Genomic DNA, 20,962 nt, shown 5'->3' with positions numbered 1-20,962 from the left:
AAAAAATATGGGGCTCACCCTTGAATTTTTTCTTTCAATATACCCTACATCTGATCCGATACTAAATTCTAACAAAATCACCTGTAAAACATATCCACTATTAGAATGTTTCTCACAGCCTCTAACAATACCAAACTCATTTTAAGCCATTGTCTTTTGTGTGGATTGTGGCACCAACCTCTAATTGGTCTCCCTGCTCCCACCCCTTCCTACTACACTCTGTTCTCAACACAGCAGACAAGCAATCTTTTAAAAACACTGTTATTCATAATACTTCTTCATTTAAAACCCTCCTCTCACTCAAAGTAAAAGTCACAGCCTTGAAATAACTGACAAAGCCCCAATCTGCCCCTTGGTTACCTTATTCCTCTATCCTTCATTCTCCCAAGAGGCAGACTTCTGGCCCTTTGCCATTCTTTGAAAACAACACAGAAGCTCCTGTCTCAGCATTTTTGCCCTTTTTCTTCGAAGGCTCTACCTGAAATCTCATCCCTTGGGTACCCTTATTTCCTCTGCTCAAATGTTAACTTATCACTGAGTCTTGCCCAACTACCCTATGTGAAATATTAAACGTAATAATTCCCCTTCTCCCTTCCCTGTTCTCCATCCCACGTATTACCTGATGAACTACTGTTTTTTGGGTTTACTGTTGTTGATCAGCTCCCTCTGAGAGCAAGGACTGTCTGCTCTGTTCCCTGCTGTGTTCCCAGTCCCTAAACGTCCACTGGAACACATTGTGTGTGTGCAAAGTCACTTCAGTCTGACTCTTTGCAACCCAAAGCCCTACATAGCTTGCCAGGATCCTCTGTCCATGGGATTCTCCACGCAAGAATATTGCAGTGGGTTGCCATGCCCTCCTCTAGGGGATTTTCCTGACCTAGGGATGGAACTTACATCTCTTGTGTCCCCTGTACTGGCAGGTGGATTCTTTAGCTCTAGCGTCGGAACATATTAGGCACTCAAAAATATTTCTGAAATCAATGAGATTTGCACCTCTAACATAGGTCTTTCTTCTGAGCCTATAAAGTTCAATGCCTACTTGACACTGTCAAAGAGCAACTACACAGACACCTTAATAGCACATCTAAAAGAATGACTTAACATCTGTCCAAAACCCACCTTCTATATCTCAGAAGATGGCAATCCTTCTGCAGGATATCTGGTCAGTCACACCAAAAGACAGGAACTTGTCCTTGCTCCCTCCTTTTCCCTACCATCCTTTATCCAGTAGTCAGTCTATCACCTGGTCCTAATGAAGCTACCCTCTAAGTGTATCTCGAATCCATCTATTTCTGTTTTTCTAGCCACTCCCACAGCTGAGTCACCAACATGTCTTACTTTGTCCATCATAAAAGCAAACTGTTCTTTTGTATTTTACCCATCCATCCCAAATCTACTTTACACAAAGCAGACTGATTATTTTAAAATGTGATTTTGATCATGTTGCCAAGTCACTTCAGTCATGTCCAACTCTGCGACCCCATAGATGGCAGCCCACCAGGCTCCCCTGTCCCTGGGATTCTCCAAGCAAGAACACTGGAGTGGGTTGCCATTTCCTTCTCCATTTGATCATGTTAGTAATCCTTTACAGACTTTCAGTGACTGCTCAACATACTCAGGATAAAATTCACATATCTTGGGGCTTCCCTGGTAGTCTAGTGGTTAAGAATCTGCTTGCCAACTCTTGGGACACCAGTTCGATCCCTGGCCTAGGAAGATTCCACATGCTATGCACTACCTAAGCCCATGCTCTAGAGCCTGCGCTCTGCAACAAGAGAAGCCGCCGTAATGAGAAGCCGGTGCACCAGAACAAAGACCAAGCACAGCCTGAGGTCCTTCATGAGTCCGGCCTAGCTACCTAGTCTCAGCATCTCTCATGTCCTTATCCATTTTGCCCATTTGCAGTTAAGCCGCATAGATCTTTAGTCAGTTCCTCAAACCTGTCAAATTCTTTTCACCTCATGGATTTTGGAGATAGTGATCCCACTTGCTCAAATGCCCTCTCCCGCAACACCTTGCCTGGCTAACCTTTCCCCCTTCCAATCTCAGGTGAAATGTGACTTACTTTAGGCCTTTCCAGCCCCACCAATAACACTTGGTCTTCCCATTAGCCTCTCAAAGCCCTATTCTTCTCCTCTGAGGCAAGAATGAAAAATCTGTATTGATATACCTATGTATGAACATTAGTTTAACGCCTTTTTCCTTCTCAAAACTGCCCCATGAAAGGTAGGTCCACTTCTCTTACACTGCCACACCCTGCATGATGAAAACGGTGATTGTTTTTGTTAGTCATTTTGTCCCCAGGACACCTACCAGTGCCTGACAAGTAAAGGCTCAAACATTCATAGAATGAAGGAAGCTTCATTCATAGAATGAATGTAAAGCACTACAAACACATAATGGGCTCATGTTTTAAAACTGGTCTTTGGGGCTTTAGCCCCTATGCTACATTTCTTCTGCTTTTAGTGTTGCCTGGTAGGGTACCTCTTCCAGAACTCTGGGTCTCCTTAATTATCCACTGATTAAGACATAAACAGAAAGCAGGCTTTTTTTCTTTTCCTGTCTACAACCACTCGGAAAATGAATGACACCTTAGGGTCAGACACGCAAATTCAGCCGCCGAACGACCCGACCTTCCAGAGGGTTTGCCAAACACAGCACTCACCAATGAATGAATCTGTTCCTGGTGACAGAGAACAACTTGCCACTTTCCACATAGTAGAAGCCTCCCGCGCTCTCACCATATTTCACGGCTCCGGCCGCTGCATTTGCAGTTCCTGCAAAAGGTCAGTGGTCAGCCTGCACACGTGGTTCTCTGGGGATGACACGGACTGAGGTCGCTGAGAAAGCAGAGGAGGACGGACTGAGAGTCCATACAGAATGAAAGGGGAGGAAAGAGAAGGCAGCAGGACACTAAGGTAGCTCTGATTCCTGTGCTAATAGGCATGTGGGCTCAGAAGGGTAATGGGGGGGTTAGGGATTGAGGAATCCACAGGAGAGGCCCGAGGGGAAGGTTCGGTCGCGCTCTGCTGGGATGCTGCCGTACCAATGCCGCAAACAGTGAACTCCCGAAAGTGCCTCGGCCTTTCGCGCTCAGCGCCGACGACCTCCACGAAGCTCCGTTCCACGGCTCCCGCCGCCGCCATCTTCCCGCGCCGCCGCGAGGCCCGACGGGACACCAGCAGGGCCGGGCGGGTGTCGTCACTTCCGGGGGAGGAGCAGGCGGGCAGGTGGAGAAGCCCGGAGAGGTCGAGGGCCGCCGGATCCTGCGTTGTGAGGCGTCCACCGAGTTAGCTGGAGACCAGGTGCGCAGGGAGGGAGCCGAGGGAGAAGGGGCTAGGGGAAGCCTGCGGACTCCACCTGAGGAAACCTTTGCGTGGCCGACTAGGACGCCCCAAGGGGCGGCGCCATTTTCCCGGCGGCCTCGGGGCAGGGGGCGTGGCCGGGTTTGTTTCCATTTTAAAAACGCCGGCGCGGGCCTAGGGTCTCATCCTGCCGCGAGGGGCGAGGTCCAGGGAGGCCCGGCAGACGGGCGCCCTCTGCTGGGTTTCGAGCTTGCGGTCACCTCTCCCTGCGTCGTAGTGTCTGTCAGTGCATCTCCGCTCTGTCTCCTTTTATTCACCCTTAAGCGAGCCTTGGGATGGGATGGTGGGTGATGGGGGCGGGGGCAGTGAAGGGCAGAGTGTCCTTTTGTGTTGGAATTTTTCTGAGAGACTGTATACGAGTATTTTTGTGTAATGAACCGTAATGTATTCTGGTATTCACCCATCTGGAATGGGTGAATTTAACTCAGATGACCATTATATCTACTACTGTGGGCAAGAATCCCTTAGAAGAAATGGAGTAGCCATCATGGTCAACAAGAGTCCGAAATGCAGTACTTGGATGCAATCTCAAAAACGACAGAATGATCTCTGTTCGTTTCCAAGGCAAACCATTCAATATCACAGTAATCCAAGCCTGTGCCCCAACCAGTAACGCTGAAGAAGCTGAAGTTGAATGGTTCTATGAAGACCTGCAAGACCTTTTAGAACTAACACCCCAAAAAGATGTTCTTTTCATTATAGAGGACTGGAATGCAAAAGTAGGAAGTCAAGAAACACCTAGAGTAACAGGCAAATTTGGCCTTGGAATACGGAATGAAGCAGGGCAAAGGCTATTAGAGTTTTGCCAAGAGAATGCACTGGTCATAGCAAACACCCTCTTCCAACAACACAAGAGAAGACTCTGTACATGGACATCACCAGATGATCAACACCGACATCAGATTAATTATATTCTTTGCAGCCAAAGATGAAGAAGCTCTATGCAGTCAGCAAAAACAAGACCAGGAGCTGACTGTGGCTCAGATCATGAACTCCTTATTGCCAAATTCAGACTTAAATTGAAGAAAGTAGGGAAAATCACTAGACCATTCAGGTATGACCTAAATCAAATCCCTTATGGTTATACAGTGGAAGTGAGAAATAGATTTAAGAGACTAGATCTGATAGACAGAGTGCCTGATGAACTATGGATGGAGGTTCGTGACATTGTACAGGACACAGGGATTAAGACCATCCCCATGGAAAAGAAATGCAAAAAAGCAAAATGGCTGTCTGAGGAGGCCTTACAAATAGCTTTGAAAAGAAGAGAAGTGAAAAGGAAAGATATAAGCATCTGAATGCAGAGTTCCAAAGAATAGCAAGAAGAGATAAGAAAACCTACCTCAGTGATCAGTGCAAAGAAATAGAGGAAAACAACAGAATGGGAAAGACTAGAGATCTCTTCAAGAAAATTAGAGATACCAAGGGAACATTTCATGCAAAGATGGGCTCGATAAAGGACAGAAATGGTATGGACCTAACAGAAGCAGAAGATATTAAGAAGAGGTGGCAAGAATACACAGAAGAACTGTACAAAAAAGATCTTCATGACCCAGATAATCACGATGGTGTGATCACTGACCTAGAGCCAGACATCCTGGAATGTGAAGTCAGGTGGGCCTTAGCATCACTACGAACAAAGCTAGTGGAGGTGATGGAATTCCAGTTGAGCTATTTCAAATCCTGAAAGCTGATGCTATGAAAGTGCTGCACTCAATATGCCAGCAAACTTGGAAAACTCAGCAGTGGCCACAGGACTGGAAAAGGTCAGTTTTCATTCCAATCCTAAAGAAAGGCAATGCCAAAGAATGCTCAAACTACTGCAAAATTGTACTCATCTCACACACTAGTAAAGTAATGCTCAAAATTCTCCAAGCCAGGCTTCAGCAGTACATGAACTGTGAACTTCCAGATGTTCAAGCTGGTTTTAAAAAAGGCAGAGGAACCAGAGATCAAATTGCCAACATCCGCTGGATCATCAAAAAAGCAAGAGAGTTCCAGAAAAACATCTATTTCTGCTTTATTGATTATGCCAAAGCCTTTGACTGTGTGGATCACAATAAACTGTGGAAAATTCTGAAAGAGATGGGAATACCAGACCACCTGACCTGCCTCTTGAGAGACCTATATTCAGGTCAGGAAGCAACCGTTAGAACTGGACACGGAACAACAGACTGGTTCCAAATAGGAAAAGGAGTACGTCAAGGCTGCATATTGTCACCCTGCTTATTGAACTTATATGCAGAGTACATCATGAGAAACGCTGGGCTGGAAGAAGCACAAGCTGGAATCAAGATTGCCGGGAGAAATATCAGTAACCTCAGATATGCAGATGACACCACCCTTATGGCAGAAAGTGAAGAACTAAAAAGCCTCTTGATGAAAGTGAAAGTGGAGAGTGAAAAAGTTGGCTTAAAGCTCAACATTCAGAAAACGAAGATCATGGCATCTGGTCCCATCACTTTATGGGAAATAGATGGGAAACAGTAGAAACAGTGTCAGACTTTATTTTTTTGGGCTCCAAAATCACTACAGATGGTGATTGCAGCCATGAAATTAAAAGATGCTTACTTCTTGGAAGGAAAGTTCTGATCAACCTAGATAGCATATTGAAAAGCAGAGATGTTACTTTGCCAACAAAGGTCCATCTAGTCAAGGCTATGGTTTTTCCAGCGGTCATGTATGGATGTGAGAGTTGGACTGTGAAGAAAGCTGAGTGCTGAAGAATTGATGCTTTTGAACTGTGGTGTTGAAGAAGACTCTTGAGAGTCCCTTGGACTGCAAGGAGATCCAACCAGTCTATCCTAAAGGAGATCAGTCCTGGGTGTTCATTGGGAGGACTGATGCTGAAGCTGAAACTCCAGTACTTTGGCCACCTCATGCGAAGAGTTGACTCATTGGAAAAGACCCTGATGCTGGGAGGGATTTGGGGCAGGAGGAGAAGGGGATGACAGAGGATGATATGGCTGGATGGCATCACTGACTCGATGGACATGAGTTTGGGTGAACTCCGGGAGTCGGTGATGGACGGGGAAACCTGGTGTGCTGCGATTCATGGGGTCGCAAAGAGTCGGACATGACTGAGCGACTGAACTGAACTGAACTGAATGTATTCAGGTAAATATTGATGCTGCTCCCTGCTGGAATTACATAAATGCTGCTCACTTGCATAGGTGAAAGGAATTTGCTGTTTCTTCCATTTGTGATTTGGGTGTTTGGAAGATACTCCAGCTTTAGTCATATGTAGCGCAGAGTAGGGGCTTACCCAGTGGCTCAGGGGTGAAGAATCCACCTGCAATGCAAGGAGGTAAGGGTTCCATCCCTGGGTTGGGAAGATCCCCTGGAGGAAGACATGGCAACCCACTCCAGTATTCTTGCCTAGAGAATTCTATGGGCAGAAGATCCTGATTTGCTGCAGTCCATAGGGTCACAATGGGGTAAGGTTGTCCATGGGGTCACAGTGGGATAAGTCCATGGGTTCACAATGGGGTAAGGTTGTCCATGGGATCACAATGGGCTAAGTCCATGGGGTAAGGTCCACCTTACCTGTCTCCTGAAAAATCTGTATGCAGGTCAAGAAGCAGCAGTTAGAACCAGACATGGAACAAACAACTGGTTCAAAATTGGGAAAGGAATAGGTCAAGGCTTTGTTTTGTCATCTGGCTTATTTAACTTACATGCAGAGTACATCATGCGAAATGCTGGGCTGGATGAAGCACAAGCTAGAATCAAGATTTCTAGGAGAAATATAAATAACCTCAGATATGCAGATGACACCACCCTTATGGCAGAAAGCAAAGAAAAAGAGCCTCTTGATGAAAGTGAAAGAGGAGAGTGAAAAAGTTGGCTTAAAACTCAACATTCAAAAAATGAAGCTCATGGCATCCGGTCCCATCCCTTCATGGCAAATAGATGGGGAAACAATAGAAACAGTGACAGACTTTATTTTGGGGGGCTCCAGAATCACTGCAGATGGTGACTGCAGCCATGAAATTAAAAGGCGCTTGCTCCTTGGAAGAAAAGCTATGACCAACCTAGACAGCATATTAAAAAGCAGAGATATTTTGCCAACAAAGGTCCGTCTAGTCAAGGCTATGGTTTTTCCAGTAGTCATGTGTGGATGTGCGAGTTGGACTGTGAAGAAAGCTGAGCGCTGAAGAATTGATGCTTTTGAACTGTGGTGTTGGAGAAGACTCTTGAGAGTCCCTTGGACTGCAAGGAGATCCAACCAGTCCATCCTAAAGGAGATCAGCCCTGGGTGTTCATTGGAAGGACTGATGCTGAAGCTGCAGCTCCAGTAGTTTGGCCACCTGATGGGAAGAGCTGACTCTGGATAAGACCCTGATGCTGGGAAAGATTGAAGGAAGGAGGAAAAGGGGATGACAGAGGGTAAGATGGTTGGATGGCATGATTGATTCAATGGACATGGGTTTGAGTAAGCTCTGGGAGTTGGTGATGGTCAGGGAAGCCTGGTGTGCTGCAGTCCATGGGGTCGCAAAGAGTTAGACATGACAACTGAGCTGAACTGATGGAGTCACAAGAGTGAGACAGCTGAACACAGCACAGGGCAGAGTAGATGTTCTGTGGAGGGAATTGGGATCTATTGGGGGGGAAATAGTCCTTTGCAGGGGAAAAAGGTATTTTTGTCCCCTGCTAGTTAACATTTGTTAAGCACTTCTGTTGTTTCTTGTTAACAGTGGCCGCAACCCTTCACTGGCATTCCCTGTTTCATTCCTTTGTTCTAACTGCTCTCCACTGTTTTTCCAGCTCACTCCTGCTAGTGAGATGGAGCAGGACCCTATGTTCCTTACCATAGCCTGCCTCCCCCCCAACTATGTCCTGTGCCTGCCTTTTGACTGTGAAAAACTTTAGTCAAAAAATAAGTTTAATCAGAGAAGTGAGAAACGCAGAAACAAAGGAAAACAGTTAAAGGAGACTAAATAACAATGTAGTTGTTAAGCATAGTCAAGGACCTTTAGTTCTTTCTCAAGGGCTAACTATTCTGAGCCATATCCTGTGAGCTGTCTTACAGATACTAAAACACCAGGTGGAGAAGTTAACGACACAATGACCAGACCGTACCCAGGACATGAGTTGCCACAATTCCAAGAATTGGCCACAAAGAAATGAGAACAAAGGGACCCTGGACCTGAAGATTAATGGTACTGAAAACAATCAAGATGATGCTGGTCAGACCACTGATGACCAATCTGAAGATGACTGTTAGAGATGACTGTGCTGTTTCTGCATATAGCCACCGCCCCCCTCTGTCTATAAAAGCTCTCACCCCATTCTCGTGGAGGGGGTCGGGGGAGTTGGCCTTTGGACAGATGTCTGCTACCCTCCCCCAACAGTTGCCAGAATCTGAAATAAAGCAAACTTTCCTTTCTGCCATCCTGGCCTATTTGTTGTCTTTTGAGCGGCAAGCAGCCGGGCCTTGCAAACTCCTTTCAGTAACACCAGAACACCCACTCTAGCAGTGCAGCCCCTCCATCCCACCTGGAGTCCACTGTTCCAGTCACCTTTTCACTGCCTTTCACTTCTTGTTCTTCAAACCTGTTTGCCAGGGGACTGAAAAGAGTCTTGGGAAACAAACTTGCTTTGGGAGAGAAGGAACCTGTTACTGCCTAATGCCATAGGACCTAACTGTAGTGGCGAGGGGAGCATTCTGGGTGTGGTGTGATTTATCTCCCTCCCCACTCCCACTGGACTTAACTCTGAGGCCTGTGGAGGCAGCATGGGGGACTAGAATGAGAAAGAGACCAAGTTTATTACCAATTCTATGAACCATTGAGGGTTCACAGATGCTGCACTGAGACTGCTCTCACGGAGAGAGCCAGCATTCCCTCCCCCACAAAATGAATGACCCCAGAGCAGTTTTGCCCATTTAAAGGCTTTCCAGAAATCTGGTGATCAAAGGGGTGGAATGAGTCCCTGGCAAGAGCTGGGGTCTAGTGTAGCAGGGGCGGTCCCCAAAGGAGACTGGAGCCTATCCAGTACAGCATCTCTTTTATGGGGGGAGTATTTTAATCCCTTTTTTAAAAAAATTATTAAAGTATAGTTGATTTATAATGTGCTAATTTCTGATATACAGCAAAGTGATTCACTTATACATATGAAAAAAGTTTTAGTTGCTCAGTCATGTCTTGACTCTTTGTGACCCTGTGGACTGTAACCCACCAGGCTCCTCTGTCCATGGCATTCTCCAGACAGGAATACTGGAGTGGGTAGCTATTCCTTTCTCCAGGGGATCTTCCTGACCCAGGAATGGAACCTAGGTCTCTGGCATTGCAGGTGCATCCCTTACTGTCTGAACCACCAGGGAAGCTCATTTATTATAAGCTCATTCTTATTCTTTTCTGTTATGGTTCATCATAGGATATTGAATATAGTTCCCCATGCTATACAGTAAGACATTGCTGTTTATTAGCAGTTTTAAACAGTTGATAGAGTACTTGTACTGTTTAGAAATGGATTATTTCAGAAGCAGATTATTTCATGAATATAGAGATCCCCTGAGAACCCTCAGAAGTTTGAGGGACTCTTCAGCAAGGACTGGGTAGGTGGGTGCAGAAGTCAGTAGAATTTGTTCTTTTTTAATAAAACTGTGCTTTTTTTACCCATGGGATGGGGAAACTTGAGTTTTGTGCTGTTTGGTAAGAATTTTCTATTGCTGATTAACAAATTACCGCAGATTTAGTGGTAATTTAGTGGCTTAAACAATACTCTGATCTCACAGTTCTATAGAAGTCCAACCAGGGTCTCATGGGCCTAATATGATGATGTCTGTAGGGCTATATTCTTTCTGGAGACAAAAAAGAGAATCTCTTTCCTTGTCTTTTCCAGCTTCTAGAGGTCAGCATGTTCTTTGGCTGTTGACACCCTTCTTTCATCTTGAAAGCCAGCAATGTCATCTCTGTCTCTGATCTCCAAGAAAGGTTCTCTGCATCTAAGGACTCATGTGGTTAGGTTGAGCTCACCCAGATAATCCAAATTAATCTCTGCATCTCTAAATGCATAAACTGAATCGTGTCTGCAAGGTTCCTTTTGCCACGTCAGGTAGCATAACCACAGGTTCCAGGGGTTAGGGTGTGGACATCTTTCTTGGGAGGAGACATTATTTATGATTTTACTAATTATATCATGTTCTAATTTCATTTTCATCACATCCCTTGTGAAGTAGTATTATCCCTGTAAGGCAGATGACTTTTCTGAAGTGCTTGTTAAAAATATAGTTTCCGTCCATTGGCATCACCTTAACCCAGAGTTCAGTCTTAGTGTTGCTCACTAATAAGGACAACCAGATGTAAAGTGCCTGCTTCTGAGATGACCTTTTGTTTATGTCAATGACCTCTTTCTAGATCCAGAGATTCAAAGCTTCTTATCTTACACTATGGCCATTGGGCACTTCCAACAAGAAATACGCTTGGAGGGTGTCAACCAGGACCCAGAAGGACTCTGAGGGACTGCCACTATAAGCCCCAGGGATTCAAGTACTAACTAGGGTTTGGAAAGGTGGGTCCCTAAAGGCTCAACTCCAGCCCACATGGACGACCCCTACCCTGTAATACTTTCTACGCCTTAAGAAGTTGTCCTACCCATCCCTCTTGGCTTCCCCCTTTTTATCCCTCCTGTCTCCTCCTCTTGGTTGTGTCCTGTGCAAAACAGGGCTTGTACCCACCACCAGTCAAGAAAGGAAATGGGCATATGCTCAAGGCCAGTTGACAGTTACAAGTTATATAACTATAGACTCTGTTGTGCATATCTTCCCATAATTCAGTCTATTATAATCAGATGTATGTACGTATAGAATATTAGTGAACCCTTAGTGGGCTCCTAGCTGCCTAAGTTTACTTGAGGAAGCCCCTGTGGTTAGTTTGTATCCACTGTGTGCCCAGGGTGCATATGCAGGAGTTGAAAAAGTCTCTGTGGTTATTTGTAACATATCCGTGAACTCTCCTGGGTGTGTCTGGAATGGGGTTTAGAGATCAGCTTGCATCCTGTTGGCCAGGCTAGGCTACCCCTGTTGCTCATGCCTAAATGTCTTGATATAAAATGAAAGACACATTACTTCTAAGGCGTCTTTTGTTCTTTTGGCTGCACTTCCAGGCTTGCAGGATCTTAGTCCCCCAACCAGGAATTGAACCTGGGCCCTTGGCAGTGAAAGCATGGAGTCCTAACCACTGGACCATCAGGGAATCCCCTGTAAGGCAGTTTTAAACAACTTTTTAAAATAATTTTTTTGTTTATTTATTTTTTGGCTGTGCTGAATCTTTGTTCCTGTGTGGGCTTTCTCTGGTTGTGATGCTCGGGCTTCTCATTGCAGTGGCTTCTCTTGTTTCAGAGCACGGGCTCCAGGGCACACCGGCTTCGGTGGTTGTGGTTCTCGGCTGTAGGCTATAGGGCTCCAGGGCATGCCGGCTTCAGTAGCTGTGGTTCTCGGTTGTAGAGTGAAGGCTGAGTAGTTGTGGCACATGGGCTTAGTTGTTCTGAGGCACGTGGGATCTTCCCAGACTGGGATCAAATCTGTGTCCCCTGCCCTGCAAGGCAGACTCTTAACCTCTGGACCACCACGGAAGCCCCACAACTTTCTTAAGATAGTCTTCACATACTGTAAAATCCCCGCCTCTAAATTGTGCCATTCAGTGACTTTGGTATATTCCTATAGTTGTGTAACAGTCACCACAATCTCATTTGGGAACATTTTCATCACCCCTAAAAGTCATTGACCATTTCCACCCCCTCAGCCCTTGGAACTGGTAATCTACGTAGGTTTCTATAAATTTAGCTATACTACATTTATATATTTCTCCAGGCAGTCTTGATTCCAGCTTGTAACTCATCCAGCCCGGCATTTCACATGATGTGCTCTGCATGTAAGTTAAATAAACAGGATGACGATAAACAGTCTTGTCATACTCCTTTCTCAATCCTGAATCAGTCAGTTGTTCCATACAAGGTTCTAACTATTGTTTCTAAAGAACCTCTGGTAAGGGTGAGGAATGAGAGTGAAAAAGCTGGCTTAAAACTCAGTATTTAAAAAACGAAGATCATGGCATTGGGTCGCATCACTTCATGACAGATAGAAGGGAGAAGGTAGAAGCAGTGACAGAGTCCTTCTTCTTGGGCTCTAAAAATCACTGTGGGTGGTGACTGCAGCCCTGAATTAGAAGACAGTTGCTTCTTGGCAGGAAAGCTATGACAAACCTAGACAATGTATTGAAAAGCAAAGACAGCACTTTGCCAACCGAGGTCCGTGTAGTTGAAAGGTTGTTGCTAAACCACAAAAGACGCCGGGATTCTTGGCCTCTGGAGGAGAAGAATTCAATCTGGGGCCAGAGACGAGGCTTCATCGCTCAGAGCTTTGGTGTAATAAAGTTTTATTAAAGTATAAAAGAGATAGAGAAAGCTTCTGACATAGAGTTCAGAAGGGGGCAGAAAGAGTGCCCCCCCGCTAGTCTTTAGCTGGATGTTACATAGCTACTAGCAGTCTGCTAATTAAAGAAAGGAAATGTCTCAAAACTCAGAGAATGGCACCAGCCCCCTCACCCACAAGATGCATTTTGAAATAACCTTGGCACCAGGTGAGTCATCCTGGGCCATAAAACGATTGACATGAATCTTGAAGAAAGGTAGATTTCCATACAAATACATAGTTTCATTAACATGGATTAGGAGAACAATGCATGAGTATCACATACTGGTTTGTCAAGTCAGTTCTGAGCCTTTAGGCAGAACCGGAACCAACTTGAAGACAGAGTCTGGGGTAAATACACAGCACATTAACAGAGCTTAAGACAAACATTTCCATAAGAAAAATGCATTGGTTAGCTCAAGGTTTGAGAAAAGTTAAGCTCAGGTAGAACCAGGTGTCATTATGGCAACACAATTTTAAGAGAAACCTTTTTTTAAATTTGTATAGAAAAGGGGAAAAAATGTAACACTAGTTTGTTTCCTCCTGCTGCTTAAGAGAGAGATAAGAAATGTCTGACATTTGCAGCCTATTTCCCCCATTTGGAAACCCCTGGCCTTCCTGCCTGTTACCGTCTGATAGTCAAGGCTATGGTGTTTCCAGTAGTCATGTACGGATGTGAGAACTGGACTGTAAAGAAGGCTGAGCACCGAAGAATTGATGCTTTTGAACTGAGGTGTTGGAGAAGACTCTTGAGTCCCCTGGACAGGAAGGAGATCAAACCAGTCAATCTTAAAGGAAATCAACCCTGAATACTCCTTGGAAGGACTGATACTGAAGCTGAAGCTCCAATCCTTTTGTCACCTGATGTGAAGGGCTGACTCATTGGAAAAGATCCTAAATGTGGGAAGGATTGAAAGCTGAGAAGAGGGCGACAGAGGCTGAAATGATTGGATGGCATCACTGATTCAATGGGCAAGAACTTGGGCAAACTCCAGGAGATGGTAAGGGACAGGGAGGCCTGGTGTGCTGCACTCCATGGGGTCTTGAAAAGTCGGACTTGGCAGCTGAACAACATTATATATACACACATACATACACAGATATCAGTTGCTGGACATTTGGGTTATTTTCACTTTTTGGCTACTATGAATAATGCTGCTATGAACATATGAAGTATTCTTATAAATATATTTAATTCATATTGTGGCAGGCAGAACAATGCCCCCCGCCCCATATGTCTACTTCCTTATCCCTGGAACCTGTGACCTTACATGGCAGGACTTTGTACTACGTATGAGTACAGTAAGGATCTAGAGATGGAAAGGCGAGCCTGGATCATGCAGGTGGGCCCTGTCTAATCACATAGTCCTTAAAAAGAGAGAACACGTCCCTGCTGAGGTTGGAAAGATGAGAGGACCAAAGAAAGGTCAGAGTTACATGAAATGACTGGCATGTAAAGGGGGCCATGGGCAATGAGTGTGGTCAGTCTCCAGAGGCTGCAAAAAGCAGACACAGATTCTCACCTCGAGTCTCCAAAAACGAATGAAACCCTGCACACCCTGATGTTAGCTCACTGAGTTTTGCTGTCAGCTAAAGGGAGCTGCCTGGCCTATGGTTATGCCCCCTGCATCCAACAAGTGGTCAGTGTGGGGAGTGTGAAGGTCTCACCCCCTGGGTTGGATCTGGAATGACCCTGAAGGACCATCTGCACTCCAGAGCAGTGACTGGAAATATCTGAGGCTTCAGCTTCTCTTTCTGCCTGTCCTGCCCCTCTCTGTCCCTTCAAGGTGCTTGTTCTGGGAGCACTCTCCAGCAAACGTCCTGCATGCAGATCTCTGCCTCTGAGTATCTCCTCGTGGAATCCTATGGGAGACATTCACTCACACATCAGCTCTTGGCTGATGGATCATCTGAGGATGAGCAGCCAGCTGGGAACCAGCCGGGAAAATGTAGTTGCAAAGGGAGGATCTTTTCTAAATTCCAAAATTGATGATACAGTACTGGAAAGAACCTCAGCTGGACGGTAGAAGACCGGGGTTCAAGGTCTAGCTCTGTCCCAGCTCACCTCTTGTCACTTGGGAAGTCCCCTCAAGTCACTTGAGTCCCCCAAGATCTCTGTCTCGGTTACTTAGGAGAGGGTGTTGCACTCATTGACCTTCAAGTTCTTTCCTGGCACTAAAGCTCTGGTGTCTGTGGTCTGAAAGTCAGAGAGAGGCTGGATCTTCAGCTTCATCTCTCCTTAATTTCAAAGCTCAGAACTGAGCCCACCCCAGGTGCTCCCGGGGTCTGAGGACTGACGTGTCCTCCCTGAGTCAAAATTGACTTCAGAGTCACACAACCTGTGACCCACCCATCAGCAGGCATCAGCTCTTTCCACTAGGAAGCCTACATAAGCTTCTAGACCAGCCTGTCACCCACCAGGGAGCAGAAACTAGAAGGAAGAAAGCTACAATCCAGCAGCCTGTAGTCTGCAAATGCAGGCTAGACACTGCCCTGGGACCGCTGGCCCCTGGCCCTTGGGTGATGAGAGAGGAGGGCACTTCTGGGACCCATAGGACCTCTCCTACTGAAGGCTGCTTCTCCAGAGTTGAGAAACACAATTAACCCAAAATGAGGTGGCAGGGGAATCTGTTTCAGATGAAGAATCAAGATAAAACTCCAGAAAAGCCAAGTGATGTGGAGATAGGCAGTCTACCGGAGAAAGAGTTCAGACTAACAATGGTAATGAGTTACATGAGTTAGTCACTCAGTTGTGCCCGACTCTTTGCGACCCCATGGACTGCAGCCCACCAAGCTCCTCTGTCCATGAGATTTTCCAGGCAAGAGTACTGGAGTGGGTTGCCATTTCCTTCTCCAGAGGATCTTCCCAACCCAGGGATTGAACCCCGGTCTCCTGCACTGCAGGCAGATTCTTTACCGAGTGAGCTACAAGGGAAGCCCTTGTAAACAGTGATAAAGTAACAGTGGTAAAGGTGATCCAAGAACTAGGGAGAAAAATGGATGCACAGATCCATAAGTTAGAAGGATTTTTTAAACAAAGGGGAAGTATAAAGAACAACCAAAACAATTGAACAATGCAATAACTGGAATGAAAAACACACTGGAAGGGACCAATAGTAGAGTAAATGAAGCAGAGCAGACTAGTGAGCTGGAAGGCTGAGTAGGGGAAATCACTATGGTGGAGCAGAGGAAAGAAAGAAAAGAGGACAGTTTAAGAAACCTCTGGACCAACAGTTAGCACCCTAAGATTCACATTATCAGGGTCTCAGAAGGAGAAGAGAGAGAGAGGGCCTGAGAAAATGTTTGAAGAGAGAATAGCTGAAAACTTCCCTAACCTGGGAAAGGAAACAGTCACCCACAGGAAACAGAGAGCATTCCAAACAGGTAAACCCACAGAAGAACACACCACGACACACTGTAATCAAAATGACAACAATTAAAAGTAGAAGATATTAAAAGCAACGGGAAAAGCAACTGATAACATACAAGGGAACTCCCATAAGGTTATCAGCTGGTTTTTCAGCAAAAACTGCAGAGGAGAAGGGAGTGACATGATATGTTTAAAATAAAAACTAAACAGAATATCCGTCAGGCAAGAGCTGCTGTAAGGGTTTAAGATGATGCCGGTAAAAACTGGGTGCCAGCTGGCAGTTCTGCTGGGTTCAGCAGAGTTATATCATCATACAGGTAGCAGGAAGTGGTGGGCAGGAAGATTCAGGACCATCATCAGATCATGATAAATTGTATTGTTCCTAAAGGGTTGAAGTACAATCAAGCAACTCAGACCCTCCACCCAGGGCAGGACACTAGACAGGTGAAGGGTCTCAACTTTGGCAGCAAAGAAGATGCCAGTGTCCACAAGTGCCCTGATGCATGCCTTAGAAGTGTTGAATTCATAGGAAACAGGGACAAAATTCCCGACTACCTGCCCAAGTTTACAATGGCCCATCACAATTTGGAAATTCAAAGAAGGCAGCTACAAGCTCAGCAACCATAAAAGCAGCTGGCATGGGAAAGGCTGGAGAGAGAAAGAAGGGAAAGGGTGAGATTGGAGAGGGAGAGGGTAGAAAGGGAGAGGCCGGGGAGGGAGCGACTGGAACAGGAGCAGTTGGAGAGAGAGAAGAGGGAACGTCAGGATCACTGGAGCAGGAGAGGAGTGGGAGAGGCTTCAGAGACTGGACCTGGTGAGGGGACGGTAACAGCACAGGAGCAGCTAGAGAGGGCGCGAGAGCAGAGAATATTAAATGCCCCCACCTCTGCCTCTGTGGAGAGTCCTCTGAACTCCGTGCCAGGGGCCTCCTCAGCTTCGGAGCCAGGCTTGCAGGCAGCTGCTCAGGGCATTGTCATGGAACCACCTGCACCCCAGCCACCCCTCCACTCCCCGCCCAGGTCCTGCCCAGGCATCAGCTGCACCCCCTCCTCCCCCAGGGTCCCCTCCACCCACTCCACTTCCATCCTCAGGGCCTCCACCTCCTCCACCACCTCTTCCTAGTCAAGTACCCCCCTCCTCCTCCACCCCCTCTTCCTGCTCCTCACCTCCCTGCATCTAGATTTCACCCCCCGCCCCCAGCCACGGGATTCACGTCTGAAGACAATCGCCCTTTAACTGGACTTGCAGCTGCAGTTGCTGACCCAAAACTTAGCAAAGTGTCACGGATGGAGGATGCCTCCTTCCAAGCGGAGGAAGTTTGATTGGTGTGAATTCGGCCTCATCTAAAAGAGATACGGTCGTGGAAATGGACCCCTTCCTCTAGAGGGTACTGATTTAGTGGAAGAAATGAGTGCCCTGCTGGCCAGGAGGAAAAGAATTGCTGAAAAGGGATCAACAATAAAACAAAAAGAGGGCAAAAACGAAGATTCAGAGTCTGTAACTTCTAAGGCCTCTTCAACCAGTACGCCTGAACCGACAGGAGAACCTTGGGAAAAAACAAATACAAGGAATGGCAGCAAGTCACCTGTTGTTTCCAGATGTGATTCTCCGAAGAAAAACTAGATCTTTTTGACCACAGGCCCTATGACTCATTACACAGACCAAACTCTGCACCCTGGTCACAGGGCAGTGCTGGCAGAGTCCAGACGGGGGGCCTGGACTAGGACAGATTGAAGCAGGACATTTTAGATGAAACGAGAAAAGAATTAGCCAAAAGAAAAGCTCCCTGATGCAATCAAGCTGGAAGTGAGCAAGTCAAATGCTGCCTAGAGAAACAAACTAAGGAGAGATAGGACTTAAATCTGGAGAGAGAGAGAAAAAAAAAAAAAAAAAAAAACCAACCCCTGCAAAGAACACTAACAATGAAACCTTTACATTTTGTGAGCTGTAAGATGATGGAGACAAACAGTTGGAAAGGAGGGAAAAAACCAACATGCTTTGAAAGCCTTCAGATGATACTACTCTGGCTGTTTCTCTCCCAGTTTGCTGCTTTTCCCCCCCTGACCTTTATAGCAAGATGGAAGACAATCGTATAGGAATTCCTGTATCAGTTACATAGAAAATACGAAACCCATCAGGTAAGAACACTGTGCTGTGAAATATTTTCATGTCAAGACAAAATCGCACATTTTCCATAATCCATTGCTAAAATAAAGAAGAGAGGGCTTCCCTGCCTGCTCAGTGGTTAAGAATCTGCCTGCCAATGCAGGAGATATGGGTTCGATCCCTGATCTGGGAAGATCCCACCTGCTGTGGAGCAACTAAGCCCGTGTGCCACAACTATTGAAGCCCGAGTGCCCTACAGCCCTTGCTCTGCAACAAGAGAAACCCCCGCTGTGGGAAGCCCCAGCACTGCAACTAGAGTTAAACCCTGCTCGCTGCAGCTAGAGAAAAGCTTGAGCACAGCTCAAAGATAATAAGAGACCCAGCACAGCCAAAGATAATAAAGTTATTTTTAAAAAAGGAGAGAAAGACTTGAGAAGTTTTTTTCAGAGAACGTTGGTGAAGAATTTGGCAAGTTGCAAATGCAACAAAGAGTAGCCCCCAGTCGCTGCAACTGGAAAAAGCCCACACATGGCAGCGAATACCCAGCACAGCCAGAAATAAACAACTAAATAAATAAAAAAGGATTTGATAAGTTATACTGTTGTGTTTCAGGTTTGTCTCCCTGTCATATTTGATGTTGCGATAATAATTGAGATCAGCCCCGTAGGTTAAGATCATAAAATACAGAATACGTGGAACTGTATATGCTTTCAGAGGGTGATATTTACAAGAAAGTGTCCTAAAAATTATTTGTCCAGAGTGAGGAATTTTAGAATGATAGGAAGTCTCTCAAGTTTAGTCCTCATGCAATGTCATAGATTCAAGCATAAAGTTCATCCAGAATTAAAAGATGTAGATGCCTTCCTAAATTATTACAGTGCTTTACCAAATTATGACTCCTACAAATACGAACCAGTGGTCAAATGTAAAACAATATATTGTAGATTTGGGACGTCCCTGCTGGTCCAGTGGTTAATAATCGCCTTGCGATGCAGGGGACTAGGGTTCAATCCCTGGTCTGGGAGCTAAGATTCCACCTAAGCCTGTGAGTTGCAACTATCGAACCCGAGCACCTCAACTAGGAAGCCTGCCACTGCAATGAAAGATCCTGCGTGATGCAGTGGAGACCTGATGCAGCAAAATACATTCATAAAAATAAAGTGTTTAAAAAGTATGTTGTAGATTCATTGTAGGTTTTCAACCTTTTTTACATTTATGCATGTGGACATGTTTATAATATAATTACAAGCACCACAAAACTAGCTTTTTAAATTGCACACCTTAGTGCATGTCATACTGATATGTAGTGACCTTTTCAAGGCCTTGTCATTGTTGTTTAGTTGCTAAGTCACGTCTGACTCTTTGCGACCCCATGGACTGCAGCACGCCAGGCTCTTCTGTCCTCCACTACCTCCCGGAGTTTGCCCAAATTCATGTCCATTGAGTCGGTGATGCTATCTAAGTATCTCATCCTCTGCTACCCCTTTCTCCTTTCTCCTTTTCCCTTCAGTTTTTTCCCAGGATCAGAGTCTTTTCCAATGAGTCAGCTCTTCTGATTTTAGACTATAGAGTGGTTGCAAAATAGTGTTATACAAAGGGTTTCCGTACTCTATTAATCCCTGCTGCTGCTGCTGCTGCTGCTAAGTCACTTCAGTCGTGTCCAACTCTGTGCGACCCCATAGACGGCAGCCCAGCAGGCTCCCCCGTCCCTGAGATTCTCCAGGCAAGAACACTGGAATGGGTTGCCATTTCCTTCTCCAATGCATGAAAGTGAAAAGTGAAAGTGAAGTCGCTCAGTCGTGTCCAACCCTCAGCGACCCCATGGATTGCAGTCCACTAGGCTCCTCCATCCATGGGATTTTCCAGGCAGGAGTACTGGAGTGGGGTGCCATTGCCTTCTCTGCTATTAATCCCTAATGTTAACATTTAACATAACCATAGTACAGTTACCAAAAATAGGGTTAAAAATGGTACAAGACTATAAACCAGGTGTTGGCAAGGTTTTACTGTAAAAGGCAAGTAGTAACTATTTTAGATATTTGTCACTACTTTGTAACCACCGTTATAGCACAAAAATAGCCATAGACAATTTGTAGCAAATGAGAGTATATCCAATCAAACTTTATTTTAAGAGCAGGTGGCAGACCAGATGAGATCCATGGGCTGTGTAGTGGGCTAACACCTGCAGAGGCTGCTTTTAAATTTTAAGTTGCAAAACTAGTAAAGTAGCAGTGATGACAGCAATCACGGTGACAGAAATTAGACAAAGGGGGAAGAGTGAGGGGCTGTGCATACTTTTCTTTCAAGAAATAAAATGAGACTTCGGTGGTAGGGAGAAGGAGCTAGATGCTCTACTCATTACCCTGTGTGTGACTGTGTGTGTGCATGCGTGACTGTGTGGGCACTCAGGTGTGTGCATATAGTCCACTCCCCTTTCTTTGAAGCTTCTGAGATTAAAACGGGAGAAAGCCTGTATGCTGCAATGATAGAGTGTTTTTGAAAATGTAGGAAGTCAGAAATTTTCCAGGTTCTTCATTTTGATTTATGCTTGAGTTATTTTGTGCCTTATTTGCAGGCAGCAAGTATCAATCAAAACTGAAGATTGAACACGAATGTTGAGTTCTTATGCTTCGGGTGTACTTCCTTTTCAGAGTTTTTGGTTCTCTGCTATTTTTATCATACTGTGTCATTTAAATTTCCTACATG

At 45.6% G+C, this 20,962-nt stretch overlaps 1 protein-coding gene, 1 long non-coding RNA gene and 1 pseudogene across 2 annotated transcripts in view; 2 read left to right on the top strand and 1 right to left on the bottom strand.

The window, feature by feature from the left end:
• NUP160 (nucleoporin 160) overlaps nt 1-3,173 on the bottom strand; it is a 44,319-nt gene extending 41,146 nt beyond the window's left edge. The window contains exons 1-2 of the mRNA XM_027562354.1: nt 3,047-3,173; nt 2,666-2,777 (exon numbers count right to left, since the gene is read on the bottom strand). Coding sequence (XP_027418155.1) covers nt 2,666-2,777; nt 3,047-3,146 — 212 coding nt within the window. The 5' untranslated portion in view covers nt 3,147-3,173. The remainder of the gene's footprint in view (nt 1-2,665; nt 2,778-3,046) is intronic.
• A 23-nt stretch (nt 3,174-3,196) lies between these two features.
• On the top strand, nt 3,197-8,759 carry LOC113905315. The gene is made up of 2 exons (XR_003514634.1): nt 3,197-3,305; nt 8,398-8,759. It is a non-coding gene; the product is annotated as an uncharacterized LOC113905315 (long non-coding RNA).
• A 7,577-nt stretch (nt 8,760-16,336) lies between these two features.
• Nucleotides 16,337-18,396, top strand: LOC113906063 (annotated as a pseudogene).
• The last annotated feature ends 2,566 nt before the right edge of the window (nt 18,397-20,962 follow it).

The sequence above is a fragment of the Bos indicus x Bos taurus genome, chromosome 15, assembly GCF_003369695.1.
Source record: "Bos indicus x Bos taurus breed Angus x Brahman F1 hybrid chromosome 15, Bos_hybrid_MaternalHap_v2.0, whole genome shotgun sequence".
Lineage (NCBI taxonomy): Eukaryota > Metazoa > Chordata > Mammalia > Artiodactyla > Bovidae > Bos > Bos indicus x Bos taurus.
The sequence above is the reverse complement of the archived record's forward strand: the minus strand, read 5'-3'. Positions and strand labels throughout refer to the sequence as shown.